Genomic DNA, 16023 nt, shown 5'->3' on the forward strand with positions numbered 1-16023 from the left:
ATACGCAAGTATCCGGCAAGAAGCTGGGGCGTTTGGGCGTTACTGGTCTTGAACTTGACATTGCAGCGCACGAAGGTCGGCTATATGCTTCGTCACGGCTAAACTTAGATGATCTCGCCCTTGCATACGAGAACCGGGGTGATCTCTTGCATACGAGATGCATGTCACTGTAGTCAACTCTGATACTGAGATCGTGTTGATTTTTATCAAATTTTAGGCCTATCATATTAAAGACAATGTTTTTAAGCAAAGTTATTCCTTGAATTTTTTTGGTAGGCAATTTTTTTCACATATGATGACTGAAATTGTTTTAAATTATAATATATACTAAGTGTGATGAGAATGGTGAAATAGTAAACTAACCGTCAAATTGGCGAAAATATTAATGGAAGAAAACTCCTGAAGTGCTGAGTAATGTTTTCAGCTAGAGTTAGAACCGAGCGAAATAGTTCTTCAAAAAGCCTTGGTTTCTCCGCAAGCCGATCTATGGCTCGACCCTGGTCGTTTAGAAGCTCGTAATGCGCGCGCGTTTGACGAACCAAACTAAATAATTTGAGTGTTCCGCAATTATTGGTCAGGGCCGTCGTACGAACTGTGAGAGAGTCTCATGAGGTGGCCAGCATTCCATTCAGTTTGTTAGAGCAGAGCAAACACTCGCGTAAACTCATGAATGAATTTTCGTGAATGAGAAGATTTAAGCATATTTTCTAAAACAAATTATTTTATATTTATAAGTCATGATGACCCGTGTAGCAATATAGGGGTTCGTACATCTCCCTTACTATTGAAGTATGAAAAATCATGCAATTTCACGACTGCAGGGAAGTGACCGATTTAATTTTAAGCTTGAATAATTTACGCTTAAAGAAAAAAAAGGATTCCTTTTTATATAATTTAATCAATATAAATTATTATTTAATAATAATTAGTAAACGATATTAATAATAAATTAATGTTAAACGTTAATTATAAACAATAAATTAAATAATTATTAATCCCTAATTAATAATGATTAGAAATTTATATTGTTACTTAATAATATTTATTACTAATTAATATCAAGTGATATGTCAATAGTAATTAACATCAATTGTTAATTATTACCAATTAATAATTGATTTAAAGTAAATTATATCAAAAGAAATATTTTTTTACAGCGTAAATTCTTCAAGCTTAAATCGGTTACTTCACTGCAGTGAAGTAACCGATTCACGAAAATTCATTCATGAGTTACTTCCACTTCTAAAACACTAGGGGATAATAGACTCTGTCATCCTTATGAATAATGAAAATAATTGGTGATATAAACAACCAAACTTTTCTACCATCAATCAATCTCATCCATCATTATGATTTTACTCGAGCAGCAAACATGTTTCTGTGTAGTATTTTTCAATGAGAATATTTAATTCTTTGAATTCAAGATGGTTTTAAAGATGTCATTTACAGCGTAGGAAACTCAGACAAGAAACTCTAGCGTATGTATATCAAACTATTTCTATCTGCCATCGTTAACCTTGTTACTGACTCGGTAAGATACATGGGCTCATAATGCGTGGAAGCACCAGACTTTCCGAGACAATAACTCGATCAAAGATGGTCTATAGAAATCCTTCGATATAGGCCAGAGTTTCTCACCTGAAGGTCTTACATACACTGTAAAAGCCTTCTATGAAGCACCGACAAGTCCCGTTCTTAAATGAGAACAATAGTCAAGCTGCATGCACTGTATCTAGATCTCACTCACATTTTTGTTCATTTGTCTCGCTTATTAAAACTTTCAGGCCGACGTGACGAGACGACCATCTTCATCGAGTAGCAAATGATGAAGTTCCCGCTATATTACAGCCAAGGAGCCGTCGAGCTTTCCTTTGTAGCTAAGGCGATTGATTATAGAAATGTGCTTTTATTCTCTAGAGAATGTGCACAGACTTACAGCGTTGTTCAACCATTACCAATTGTATATTAAATGGGAATTACTGTGACACCAGTAGTATCTTAGAGCAAAGAACTTATTGTGAAGAAATTTTCCATAAACTAATTTTTGTTGTGAAGCAAAAAAAAAAAAGTAGAGCACATTCTCATAAGACCCTTCTTCACAAAGCTTTAGGATGTGTATACAACAAACAATATTAAATTCGCCAAAATAACAATTGTTAAATTATTATTGATAATAAAGAATATTTTCAAAAGAACATATCCGAAAGCTTCTGAAATGTTAATAATATTCTCATTATTTGAATAGAGAGCAATTTTTCTGCTGAAGTATAAATGTTATTCCAAAAATTTGTTTTTCAGATAAAAGTCACCATCATGGTCATTCTTTAATTTTATTTTGCCTTGAACCTTTTAGTAACTAACGCTCGTATAGCTTTTATTTTGTATTAAATTTTCGTAGTGAAAATGACCGCACTTCACTGCAGAGGTATTTCGTCACTCGTTTACAGTCTTGGAGCATTACTGCTGCTGGTGAGTGTGCTGTCATATTCTCCGTACAGAGCAATTGATGTCAGTTTCCAAGGAATATTATTGTTTACTCATGTATTTGTTATATCATTTCGATCTTGAGATAAGAATATTCTAATATCTGCCATTTATATTGTTTCCGTAATAATAAATTTTTCATAGAATGGACACAGAATGGCTAATTTATGACATTTTCTTGGACCAGTCATGGACTTGTGAGACGAACGCGTTGTTCTCGCAAGCTTTTTGTCTCGACGACTCGGACTGCATCAGCAACTCCCTCCCTGGGGGAACGCACTTCCCACTTGCACGGTCCCTCGCTGGGGGAACACAACTTATTTGTGACAAGGGACGGTGCAAGTGTCCCCCATACCATCTGCTGGTGAATGGGACGCTTTGTCTCCCAGGTGAGTAATCGAGGAGTGTGAGCAAGATAATACATTACCTCTTATACACATTACATATCATAAATTTTTCTATTTATTCTTTGGAAGCATCCTATGCTAATTTCTCATTTTGAAGTAATATATCTTATTTTATCTTTTCTTATCAGTAATTAATCACTTCGCATTTGTGAATCATATGAACCCGCATCTTGTAAGTTCTATATCTTTATCTTAGGACATGTGTTAGAAATTTCCTTCTTAGTTGCACGGTACAACATTTGCCTAAAACTTGTCGAGGCGTCTGCCAATTTTAACTTATAATTCGAATCCCATTTTGGTGACAGGTCGTCTGCTCGGCTTCAAGTGTGACTCTGACACGCAATGTCGGGTGCGGGTTGCCATGTCGGGGTGCGTGCAGGGGGTGTGTCAATGCGGTGACGGCTTCACCCCATACAGGAGGGCCAACTGTCTGCCAGGTGGGTGGTTTCACCCCATACAGGAGGGCCAACTGTCTGCCAGGTGGGTGGCTTCACCTCATACAGGAAGCCAACTGTCTGCCAGGTGGGTGGCTTCACCCCATACAGGAGGGCCAACTGTCTGCCAGGTGGGTGGCTTCACCCCATACAGGAGGTAAGTTGATGGTTTCCGTCATTGAATGGCAGTAAAAAAAGCCAAATTATCATTCAAAAGCAATTCGTATACAATTTTCAGTACAATTTCAACAATATTTTTATTCAATTTGTAATTGAAATTCAGACTCAATCAAGCTCAGATTTGAGCTTGAATTGATGTCAATTTTTAATTAAAAATTTCATTTTCATTCAAATTGTACCGCAATTGAAATTTGTCCTTATTATTATTCAACGAAGAGTTTATTGCGATGGGTACGACTGGCTTTCGATGGCACGTCACACACTGACGAATTTGAATACTATGAATAAGCTTAATTTATTTATAATTAATTGCATTACTAACGCCCTGCATAGCGTCGAAGGCTGGCGAGGTGTGTCGCACTCACGGCCAATGATGAAATTGAATATCATGACTAAGCCTAATTTATTTATAATTAAGTGTATTACTAACGCCCCGATAGCGTCGAAGGCTGGCGAGGTGTGCCGCACTCACGGCCAGTGTCGCCTGTCGTCGCCACACGCGCACTGCAGCTTCTCCGTGCCGCGCGTGATGGGGCGCTGCAGCTGTGGTCCCGACCACTCCAGCACCAGCGACGGTCTCTGCGCGCCCAACATTCTGGGTACGACACAATTTGTAATACTTTATTAATGCTTACATTTCTGTCTGTAAATAAATTAAGCATACTTTTTTAATACTTTATTAATGCTTACATTTCTGTCTTTGTGCTTATTAAGCATAAATATATCACTTAACTTGTTTACATTTCATGTTTGTATTTCCGACTTACACCCTTCATCATGTCGTTGGTATTTAGCGACTTTGCTCGTGCTACTTTAATGTGTAGTTAACTATAGAATAGTCGGATAGTATTCGAAATTTGATCGACTAGTAATTTATTAACTAAGTTCAGATAATCATTCTGTGGCAGCCATTTCAGCTGTTATCCTTTGTCAGTCAGTTTTTTTATTTTTTTTTTATTGTTCACAATTTCTGCTTCTGTTTCATATCATTTTCCTATTTTTAAAGCACTTTTTTCAATATTCTCAGCTGGTCTTCAGGAATGAATTTAGAGTTTGATTCAAGCCATTTTTACGATCTCTCTTCGAATGCACTCCGCAGTTGACTTTTTATTACTTCGTTTAAGTACATTTTTTTGCAATGCAAACGCGATCGCTCATCCATAAGCAATATTTTACAGACAGTGTAGTCGACTTTATACAGTTTAGGCTCTTAAATCGAGGGATGAGAAAGTATTTCAAGAATTTGTTCTATAGCTTCACCGTGCTGTACAGTTGGAGTGACAAGACAAAAGCTCTTACCGCACTCGAGCTTAAAAAACTTTCGTACGGATTTCTGCAACGCATTGTTTGTGCTCTGTGTAATCGACGAACAGAGATTTTGAGTGACGTTTATCTTGTTGAAGCTTCGAATTAAAACAACCATTAGTCATTCTTTAACGTGATAAACGCTATAGTATATGTTTCTATCTATTTTTTTATAAAATGCGATTGTATAAATCAATGAGACAATGTATAGTAAGAGTTTTCTTGTATTTTCACTTGGAATCACTTTTGATTCAACCTCATTAACCTTTTTCGAAATTTTGAGTGTCGGCGCCTCTTTAAAGCAATCCTCCTATATTCGTGATCGTGACTATCTGGATTAACAAAGATTTGAATCGACAGTGAGGCGGCAGAACGGTTCTTCTGAGAACCTGCGAATCGGAGGTTTTAAAAAAAGCTATTACATTTTGATACAGTAAACTTCAGTAAACCAATGGCGCAGAAATAAGAATGCTTCCCATTTTTTTACAGATAATGAGAAAACAAATGCTTCCCGGGTAATGGGAAGCTATCATCTACATCTTTTTTACTTATTTTAATTTAATTAGGTTCGTGGGGGACAGAAGAAACCAAACGTATAGAAATATATTTAAAGATGATCTTTGAATATACACTACGTACATAAGACTACTGGAGCGTATCTGCAATTAACAACCAATCGATCTACGAACATGTACCCAACCACGAGAAATCATCAACGCACACATTCTAACGCGTTTGGAAGAACAATAAAGCTATCAGGTTTTTCTGCCGGGTGTATTGGATGTACCCACTTTCTAACACAGTGCCACTCTTGAATTATATGTAGACTCCTACATTATGTATATACTCGCTTATCCTGTAAGCATTATATATTACCTAGGCATGTCCAGCATCCAAAAGAGCACAAACCAGGCCAAAAATTTCGGCTACTTTCAAACGCATTTATGGCCAAAAGAAATGTAAGAGACGTGTAAACTAAAGAAGCTGTCTGTCCCTTATTGCCAGGTCTCGGCTCATCGTGCAGCAATAGCAGGCAGTGCAACAGACGAGTGAGAGGCTCAGTGTGCAAGGTTGCAGAGAAACATCAGGACTCGGCGCAGTCCAGGAAGTTTCACCGTCTCACGTCAGTGCCGGGCGTGCTGCGTGAGGAAGAGAATCCTTTCAATGAGCTCTCGGGCGGAGGATTTTGCGACTGTCCGGATGGTCACGCGCGTGACAACTTCAAGTGTATCCCTCTTGGAAAAGGTTATTTGTCTTCTCATATGCAGTTTGCTTTGTACATAAATAATAGAGCAATTTTTGTGTGTTTCATTCTGAAACATTTATCTAGTTCTTCGGCAATTAGTGACGATCAGTTAGATAAGCTCAAAAAATTTACGTAAATAGATTATTGCAATATTACGATTTTTATTATTATTTTAAGTATTTGTAGGTTTTATATTTGAATATCTAAACATGATTCTAAACGTTTAGAGTATCTGCTAAGTGATAGCATAATCCATTCACAACCATAATGTTTATGCCAATTCAACATTCAAATCATTCCTATAACTATTCTATCATTACACTATAGCTCAACAGTAATTTTTATGATATTTTTTTATGACTCTATAGTAATTCGCATAAGTACAATCATCACAATGTATCTCAATGATAAAGTTTATGATAATTTTCTTTGTAATCATTCGCATAGCAACTATCATTACAATGTATCTTAGCGCTAAAGTTTATTATAATTTTATAATTATTCGCATAGCAACTATCATTACAATGTATCTTATCGCTAAAGTTTATTATAATTTTATAATTATTCGCATAGCAACTATCATTACAATGTATCTTATCGCTAAAGTTTATTATAATTTTATATTCATTCGCATAGCAACTATCATCACAATGTCTCTCACTACAGAGATCGGAGAGTCTGCGGTGTCTCTGGGCCAGCGGTGCGCGCGGGACACGCAGTGCAGGGCCGCAGACCCGCACACTTGGTGCCACAACGGCGTGTGTGACTGCGTCGTCACCACAGCCAAGTGCTCGGCCACTGCCACCGGCTGCCATCCCGACACATTCCAGGTAAGTTGAAGTTTCTACATGTGTGAACTAGAGACACACATAGGCCTATAAAGAGAGTGTGACTGCCACCGGCTGCCATCCCGACACATTCCAGGTGATGAGGCCAGAAATGATCTGTAGCAAAATATCTTTAATTCTTCGTATTGAATCTTTTGCTATTGATATCATCCAGGTGCTGGAATTAATTTTTTATTCCTTACTCTGTCGACGTGCCGAAATTCTCCATGTTGTGAAATAAATCTCCTAGTCTTGATAACTTCCAGGATATGGAAAAAGGGATTTTTTACTTGAATTTAGAAGACAGATTTAGTATACCTACTCAGAAGACTTATTCCATGGATCCTGTTCCATTCCCAAATTTTTTTGGTTTCGACACATTCTAGTTTATGTTCACCTCGACCATGTCCAGTTCAAGGAATGTTGCGCAGTATGCAAGTCATGAAAACTATATTCGTTATTCAGAATAAAATCAATAAAATCACTGCCTTATTCAATTACTCGATGCCTATATGCTATTTTTCGAGTGGCTAACTTCTGAGTTTTCCAATTTTACTTACTGCTCTTGAATTTATTCATATATGAATCTAACTTTTATGGAACCATTTATTACTTTTTTTTACTAAATACAGGTAATAAATGAAATTTTTTAAATTATTTTTTAATAGAAGTAATAAATCAGATGTAAATCTAGCCTCCGTTGTTCCGACTCAGTGCGTCTCAAGCGGTCAGTGCATCAGCGCGCATTTCGTATGCGACGGCGCGCCGCAGTGCGACGATCACTCCGACGAGGCGCAGTGTCACGGGGGGCGCTGCTCCCAGCACTCCTTCAGGTGCCCAAGCGGACGCTGCATTTCCAGGGGCTTCCTTTGTGACGGCATCAAGCACTGTGAAGATGGGGCTGATGAACAGCCTTGCAGAGATGGTTAGATTGCATCAGTTATTGATGAAAATTAATGTTACAAATTACTCAAACCCTGTGCTGATGGCGATAAGTTACCAGTTATAAACAGCTTTATGGAGCAAAGGAGTTTCTATAATATTGAAACTCTATGTTAAATGTCGAAATTTAATTTGTAATATGTGAGCTATTTAACCTTCAAACTCCAGTTTTCGTTTTTATCATTGACTGTTACTTTTTCCCAATATACCTGTTATATGTATGACAGGGGGGATGAATCAATGTTAAATAAAGCTAAAATTTATGAAAAACTCTGTCCATCAGACTGTCCTCCGTCAACGTTCAAGTGTGGCGACGGCCGCTGCTTGCCAGGCTACGTCTTCTGCAACGCCAAGCCGTCCTGTGGCGACGCCAGCGACGAGGAGCACGCCGCCTGCATCCTGGGGGCGCCGCGCCTGCAGTATTGCCCCTTCAGGTGCGTCACTTCTTAAAATACAGGGTGTTCCTTGTAGTAAATGGTTTCTATTGATTAATAATAAGTCATTAAAAATAATTTAATGATAATTAATCATTTTTTGGCTGATAGCTGCCTGGCGCACTAATGAAATTGGAAGTTGTAATCATAATCAAGGTTCCCTTTTTAAAAACACCGGCAGTCTCTAAATGTTGGAATTGAAGTAATGGTCACTTCTTCGGTAGATTTTTCGACTATGGATTTGTTACTCTAAAACTACGGATTTGTTACTCTAGATTTGTTACTCTTAGTTACTTTCTGCGTCGTTTGGAAAAGTCATGGAAATTTCACTTTCGGCGGAGATTTTCTCGCAGGCTCACCAGTTAAAAGAACAGGTGTAACGATTTAACGGCAGATGCCATCAGCCTCACCTGCCGTGCTCATTAACCACTTCTACTCGTGCAGGTGTAACAACGGCAGGTGCCATCTGCCTCAGCTGCCTTACTCATTAACCACTTCCACTCGTCCAGGTGTAATAACGGCAGATGCCATCAGCCTCACCTGGCTTGCTCGTTAGCCACTTCTACTCTTGCAGGTGTAACAACTTCAGATGCCAGCAACCTCACCTGCCTTTCTCATTAACCACTTCTACTCGTGCAGGTGTAACAACGGCAGATGTCGATCAGTGTCCGTCTTATGCTCAGGCACGGACGGTTGTGGTGACAATAGCGATGAAGAAAAGTGTGAAGTTTGCTGTGAGTTTTAACTAAAATTATACAAATGGGTTTTTAATATTTATTAATTAAAATGATTGAATCAGTCAGATATGGCCTGGAAGGCACCCTTAACAATTTGTTGAACCAATAATTTTGATACTTTTGAATTTAAAACTATGTGTAATTTTATATGTAAATTTTCGAGTGACAGAAAATAATATTGAATTTATTGGCGGCAGGACAAATTTGAGTCTACCTATCTATGATGTCAATTTTTTTTATTTGTGTTTGATTAATGTTTAATATTCCAGCGTGCCCTGCAGTGTGACTGAAATGAAGACGATTAGAAGCAAACGCAATTATCAGAAATCAACAGGAACGAAAAAGTTCGCTAGTTTCATCGCGTATCTTCTATTACCTTCCATCCATTTCGAAGTTGTAACAAATTTTACTTCTAAAGTTACAAATTAGTATTGTGTAATGGGCGAATGAAGACTTTAATTATTATTTATATAAAAAATTAGGGTTTAATTTAGCTTTTAAGTTTCTAGGATTTTTGGGCCAGAAATTCAATATTGACAATGAAAGAAAATATAAAAGTGGCGGTTCACTTTTCAAATTATAAGTGAAGTCATCATCAAGCGGACATTTAAATAATGATGCCATAATTATGAGGTGCATAATTTGTCTTCAGCTTGTTTACCCAATTTGTGGGACGTGAGTAATTATTGCTGATGCCATTTATTTATTCCAAAAATATCTTTGCAGTTTGAATTCAACATTTATCTCTCCTATGAAACATTTCGCCTGATATTATTCGCAGTGATTTCTACTGTTTATTTTCTCTGAAGCGTTTATTCTGAAGTTCAAATTGTTCTTCCAAAGTGTCTGTGTAATTTATTTGTTATAGTTTGGTAAATTTATATCATTTTTGCAAGGTTGTTTGTTGTAGTGCAAACTTTCTACAACTTGGCTAAGTGAATTAATTCTTTCACATAACATTTGCAGCAGAAATTACAAGTAATCTGAAAAATTGTAACAGGAAACTGAAATGATTCCGTGGCGTTCACTTCGACACTTGATGGCATTAATCAGTAGGATGTATATTGATGATGTATAAAATATGTAGGTTAGCTCGGAGTTTCATAAGAAAAGACAGCTTTCAAATCTTGCAGAAATATTATAGTTTCAACTGGGGTGTGGAAAATGAACCCAGCCCGCCTGATGACGTCAACATTACAAAATAACCAACGACGATCTTCGTATAGAATCTGTAAACTAAATAGTATAAACAAACATGCTATTGTTGATATGCAACGAAAACATTTGGATACGACAACAGTCCGAATCGCCTCCAAATTTCATTCAGGTCAACTTTTTTCACCGCTGTTCATGTTCACATACCTTTGAAAAAACATTCAGACAGTTTAAAATTGCTGAATATTTGCGTCAAAGCATTTATATTTTATTTTCCGTCCTTAAGCTGAATTAAAAAAACCGTCGTGAATGGATCATGCGTACCTATTAGAAGAGAAGAAAGGCTAGAAATTATAAGCTAAAAATTATTTCAATGCAAGATTTTTCTATCGTTTGAAGTGTTTTTTCCCTAGGGTTTAACAATTCGAGGTTTTTTTACTCAGTACTTTTCCACGTTGTACTTTTATTTCTACTTACAACAATTAAGTATGATCCCAATTGTACATACTTAAGCCAGTTATCTGTATGCCAGAGGATTTTCCTGTGTAGTTTACAATTGTATCAATAACGTGTTCTTGCTGTGAGTTATAATGAATTTTTGATAATAAAAACATCAAGATAAGTGAAAAATTTTATTTATGCAACTGAATAAGCATAAGTTCTTGTCATTATTTCTTAAGTACACGAGCGAACATCAACAAATCCTTTGATTGCATAGGTGATAAAAATAGTAAAGCTTAACACTTACACTTGGCAACATTCAAACATTTCACGGGAAGGCAATAAAGCACAGGCTAGTTATACGAAGCATAGGCACTATAAAAGGCAGTAGAAACAATAAATTTACAGTTACACTGAGAAACTGTAATATTACATTACATGTAATAAAATCGTGACTTTGCTATAGAGAATTTATTACTTGCGACAACGAAGACTTGTCACGAGCTTTATATTTTCGAAAGCATGCGTTTTAACGTTGAATTTGTAATATTGAAAAGCAATTAGGATGTCCAAAGTGGGGATGTTATGAATTAAACCTTAATTTAGACAATAACATCATTGTCATCAATACATGGATCGTCCGAAAAAAATATATTTCAAAACATGTCATTCAAGATCGTAACGATACAAGCTGCCACTCCTGCTGCCATTCGTTCTTGTCCCTCCGCGGTAGTGGTAGAAAACAAATGAAACAAACATTTTTCCTGGTTAAAAGTAAACTAAGTTTCGCAAAATAGGCTAAAAATCTTGAGAGTACATGATATTTTTCATGTGGTTAAAAAACACGATGTACAGTATAAGGCAGGGTCATTACATGCGACTTGATTTGTTCGTTGAAAGTCAATTGTGTCTATCATAACATTGAAGTTTTAAACATAAAATGAGTTTTAAACATAAAATGAGTTTTAAACATAAAAATGAGTTTCAAACATATATGTGTAGTTTTAAATTCAAGTTCTTCGTCAATTTAACAACCGACGATTCAGATCGTCATAATTCAAAACTTTGGTTGTAGCAAGTAATCTTTTCGGTATAAAATATTATTTTTTAAATCGTCCATTGCCTGAATGCGAAAAAATGAAACGCAGCAGCGAATAAAATTTTCTCTACTCTTTGCTTTATGAAGAGATAAAGAATAGCTTGTGAGTAATCCGTTGGATTGTGACAGGTGGATTTTAAGTAGAACATTAAACTGAGTAATCACGCTGAAAAATAAATCGTTAAGCAGACTATCTACAGTTGGTCTTTGAGGAGCTGAACAATCAAGCAATCAGGTTAGGTACGAGATTGGTTACTTGTTGTCACTTATAACTGGATGGCATGTAACTATATATGATTACATTTTATCATGGTTAATAAGTACATAAATCCATTTTCAGTAGTATTGCGACACTAGCATTAGAATATGGCACATAAACGTACACTATTATAGCTTTAAGAGGCATCTTCTATGGAGTTTTGAAAGACTGTTGCTAATTTATTTGGCAACAAATAATTTCTATTTAGTTGTTCTAGCAATGTAGCTAATATTTTCTTTCACTTAATTCTTTCCTCGCTTTAATCACAGGATAATTAAAAAAGCAGCCAACAACCACACACGAAAAGCACTTACGATAACATTTTCATTCCATTATCAGAGCAGGAAACGAAATGTGTCTGAAGAATTTTTTTCCTATAGTGATTTCGTAGACCGTTTCAAACGGAGGTATCAAACAACACAAAATTATTTTTCTATAAAATTTGGTGGATAGACTCGGCACAGCATGACAAGTACATAAACAAACAATTTCTGTTCTAAGGAGACAGAAGACAACGTAAACCTTCACGTAAAAATATCCAGCTAAGTCAAGTTGTTCCGTCAAAGTTTTTGGTTTTTCTGTTTCCTCTCTTCCCTCGGGTCCCTGATGTACTCTCTGCAACAAACAATCGGAATATTATGAATAGTATAGATAAAAATTGGCATTATTTATATTACACTACATAGATAAAAATGAAACAAAAAAATATTTCCTCGGCTTGACGATGCAATGCTGGAGCCGAGAGCCTGATATTTCATGCAATTTGCACAGCATTTTGAAGTATACGTTAAAAGCACCAACGATATGTTCCAAATTACATACATGCTCCAAAAAAATGTATTTTATGAATGAAAGACTTGATTCCTTATTTGTACTTTATTCAAATATTATTGGGTGTGAAAATTGAGAAGAGTGAGTGAAAATTTTTTAGTGGTTTCATTTCCTCAACGAGGGACATATCTATTTTTCCAAAAGGTTTCCAATCCCACAATGATCGGATTCATATCAATTATGCGTGTTTTGAAAAAAGTAATTAAATCCACATCGTTAAGGTAATACATGTAATAAATAGAGCACAGGAAGGAGAAACAATGAAATGATGAAATATATAATAAAAAATGAAAAAGAATAAAAGAGTGATGAGAAGAAATAATGAAAGGGTATGCAAAAACAAAGGAATGCTATCGTGTTGGCAGCATAATTCATCATTCGATAACAATTTACTCCTCTAACGGCGAGTTAAAAAATCACTGGTTTTCGCACGGTTGAATTCGGGAAAAATCCAGTTCGGTGCCTCAACTCGAAAAACAAAGTTTGTCAGTCAAGGAATTTCGGCTTCTTTAGCAAAACTATTGATTGGGATTTAGCATAGGCTGTAACAAGACCAGGTTTCATTTTCGAGAGCATTTTTTAATTTAAACACTGAATGAATTTTTAGGTGAATAAGTTTTGGGACAAGTTTAGGGTGCGTCGTGCTTGAGTTAATTAGCAGCAGTAAAATCTACACGTCGGTGGTCAACGCCGATACAATGTATATAACATAAATTTCGACGTTACAGTAGGAATACTTTAGGTGACACTAAATTCAAATCGATTCAAATAAGCTCAATAATAGAAAAATATTACGGACCATGGAGTTGAATCTATTTTCTACTGAATTGTTCTAATCGCCGTTTCTTCCATTTATTGATTCCGTCAGCATAGTTGGATTGCTTTTCAATAATTTGTAAAGAATATTTTTACAGAACTTCGCATCGGTCTTACCTTGTGCTACGACTCGAGGAGAGGCGTCCCGTAATAGCGTGAAAAGATTAAAGACATCAGATTTGTTATTTGTCGCCCCAATTAATTGATTAAAATTTCAATGGAAATCCAAGTACTAAACGCGAGTTAAGCGAAATGTTTTGTATGAATAAATAATGTTTGCTCTAGTTATATATAACTATTCTACTTAGAATTCTACTTAGAACAACAATAAAGAGAATTAACATCTATAACAAAATCTATGAACATTCTGTTTGAACAAAAACAAATGAGCAACGGTCTGAGAAGTCATGACCTGTGAGCTAATAAATTACGGCGCCTAATTGAGTAACGAATTGGCAAATAGAAAATGAGTAAGAATGAAAAGCATGTGTGACAAATTCATACCAGGTATAAAAAATGAAGCGAAGTACCAAATTTTTAAATTGAGTGCAGAAATCCAAAGGTATGAAAAATACCAGAGCTCAACGAAATGCTTGTCATTTTCAGAATCAGGCAAGACATATAATGTATTGCGATGCTAAAAACTTCCTACATTACGCAGCAGTCTTTTAATTCGTTTTGTTATTAAAGCAGTCTTTTAATTCATTTTATTCGTTTTGAGTATGCAAATATACCAATCGATGCCTTTTGACTAAATTCACAAAATTCACTGCTTTTTCAGCTCTTGAAGCACCCCATAATTTAGATCGTTCTCCCAAGGAATTCATTGACTGCCATTTAATTTTAATTATTGTCCATAACATTTCCAATTGCTCATGCTATTCTGAGGTGATTTTAATGGATTGGTCATCCTCATATCGAGATAAAACGATAGCAGGATTGTTTTTACTCCGCATTTTCTTCCGTTTTCGTCGAGGATCATCAGATTGGCACCCATAAACGTTAGATTGATTAGAAGAGCAACTTGGACTTCGTTTTCTTCTAAAGCATAACGAAGTTTTGCGTCCAACCCAACTACTTTTACGCTGAAAACATTTCTCAGGAACAAAATCACTACTGGAGTAGTGACTTCTGTTAAGTTTTGGGACTACATCGGTACTCAGTTCCTTTACATCAACATCAACATTTCTAGTTCCACGGTGTCGGAAACATTTACCCAAGCCGTGAGGCTTAGAAGAACTTTCGCTTATGTTACCACGAGTAACGTCTGTATTTTCTTTCCCCAAACCTAACCTTCTCCAATTCTGATTCCGATTGTCGTATTCTTTGCGCATCGAAAATTCAACAAAATTGCATCTACTTTCATCAACAAAATTTTCGATTTTTTCATTTTTCATACCGCACCTCGTATAACGATGATCATCTTCATTTGAACGATTTCGATTTATTCTAACTCTTTTCAAATAATTGTTATGCATGGGGAAATTCAATCTACGAAGAGTCCTGCTCTCTGTTGAAGAACCGTATTTAAAAGTAGGGATCCACGCTGAATTTTTAACACGCTTTTTCCTAGAATTGCTTTGCTCATCGCAGGATCGCGTATCTTTATTGCTACTGACTTGATGTCTGGGATACCGTGATACTTGCATCATCCACCGTGCTTGCATACCATGCAATAAAGACTGTCCACTATTGAGCGGTTGCATGCAAAAGAAATTGAGTGGAATGTTAGGAAAATACATGCATTATTGCGACAATTAATATAAATTCTAAGGATTACCAATCCATACCTACACGAAATAACCAAGATTTTTATTAAACATGCATAAAAATTAACACACTCTTCGATTTGGAAGTATTCATAAAATAACCTCAAAGTCAACCTCAATAAACTAAATTAAAAAATTTTACATATCAATACATAGTGCAGCAAAAGTGTTTTAATCCATTCTCAATCATTGAAGGCAGCATGCGCAATAAAAAAATAAAAAAATAAATTAAAAAAATTTACATATCAATACATTGTGCAGCAAAAGTGTTTTGATCCAATAAAAATCATTGAAGACATCATGCGCAAAAATAAAAAAGTTTTCAAAAAGTAACAAAAATACTAGCATCGATGATTTAACTCACAAAAAATCCAAAAAGTAACAGGAAAAGGTAACTCACAAGTCCATGTCGTTGACGGTAGAGGCCGGGCACTGCAGCTCTGTCCTGACATGGCACGGCTTGTGGCACTTGAGCCCGCAGTCCCGGCACTCGTAGCCCTGCTTGCCCAGACGACGGTTGAAACTGCGCTCACACACCGCGCAGTTCAGCGAGCTGTGGGGCAGTCAACAGTTCAGCGAGCTGTGGGGCAGAGAACAGTTCAGCGAGCTGTGGGGCAGTGAACAGTTCAGCGAGCTGTGGGGCAGTCAACAGTTCAG

General features: G+C 36.3%; 2 protein-coding genes across 4 annotated transcripts in view; one reads left to right on the top strand and one right to left on the bottom strand.

The window, feature by feature from the left end:
- The first annotated feature begins 2295 nt into the window (after positions 1-2295).
- Positions 2296-10773, top strand: LOC108673438 (low-density lipoprotein receptor-related protein 2). The gene is made up of 10 exons (XM_018161272.2): positions 2296-2469; positions 2672-2873; positions 3197-3328; positions 3946-4104; positions 5816-6055; positions 6723-6886; positions 7598-7808; positions 8109-8259; positions 8899-8993; positions 9266-10773. The coding sequence occupies exons 1-10, from the start codon at positions 2404-2406 to the stop codon at positions 9280-9282; spliced, it is 1437 nt and encodes a 478-aa protein (XP_018016761.1). The 5' UTR covers positions 2296-2403; the 3' UTR covers positions 9283-10773.
- LOC108673437 overlaps positions 10770-16023 on the bottom strand; it is a 40018-nt gene continuing 34764 nt past the window's right edge. For all 3 annotated transcript variants that reach the window (XM_018161271.2, XM_018161270.2, XM_018161269.2), the window contains exons 19-20: positions 15767-15919; positions 10770-12565 (exon numbers count right to left, since the gene is read on the bottom strand). In XM_018161271.2, the coding sequence (XP_018016760.1) occupies positions 12511-12565; positions 15767-15919 (208 nt within the window). In that variant the 3' untranslated portion in view covers positions 10770-12510. The remainder of the gene's footprint in view (positions 12566-15766; positions 15920-16023) is intronic.

This window comes from Hyalella azteca, unplaced genomic scaffold (genome assembly GCF_000764305.2).
Source record: "Hyalella azteca isolate HAZT.00-mixed unplaced genomic scaffold, Hazt_2.0.2 contig17967, whole genome shotgun sequence".
Taxonomy (NCBI): Eukaryota; Metazoa; Arthropoda; class Malacostraca; order Amphipoda; family Hyalellidae; genus Hyalella; species Hyalella azteca.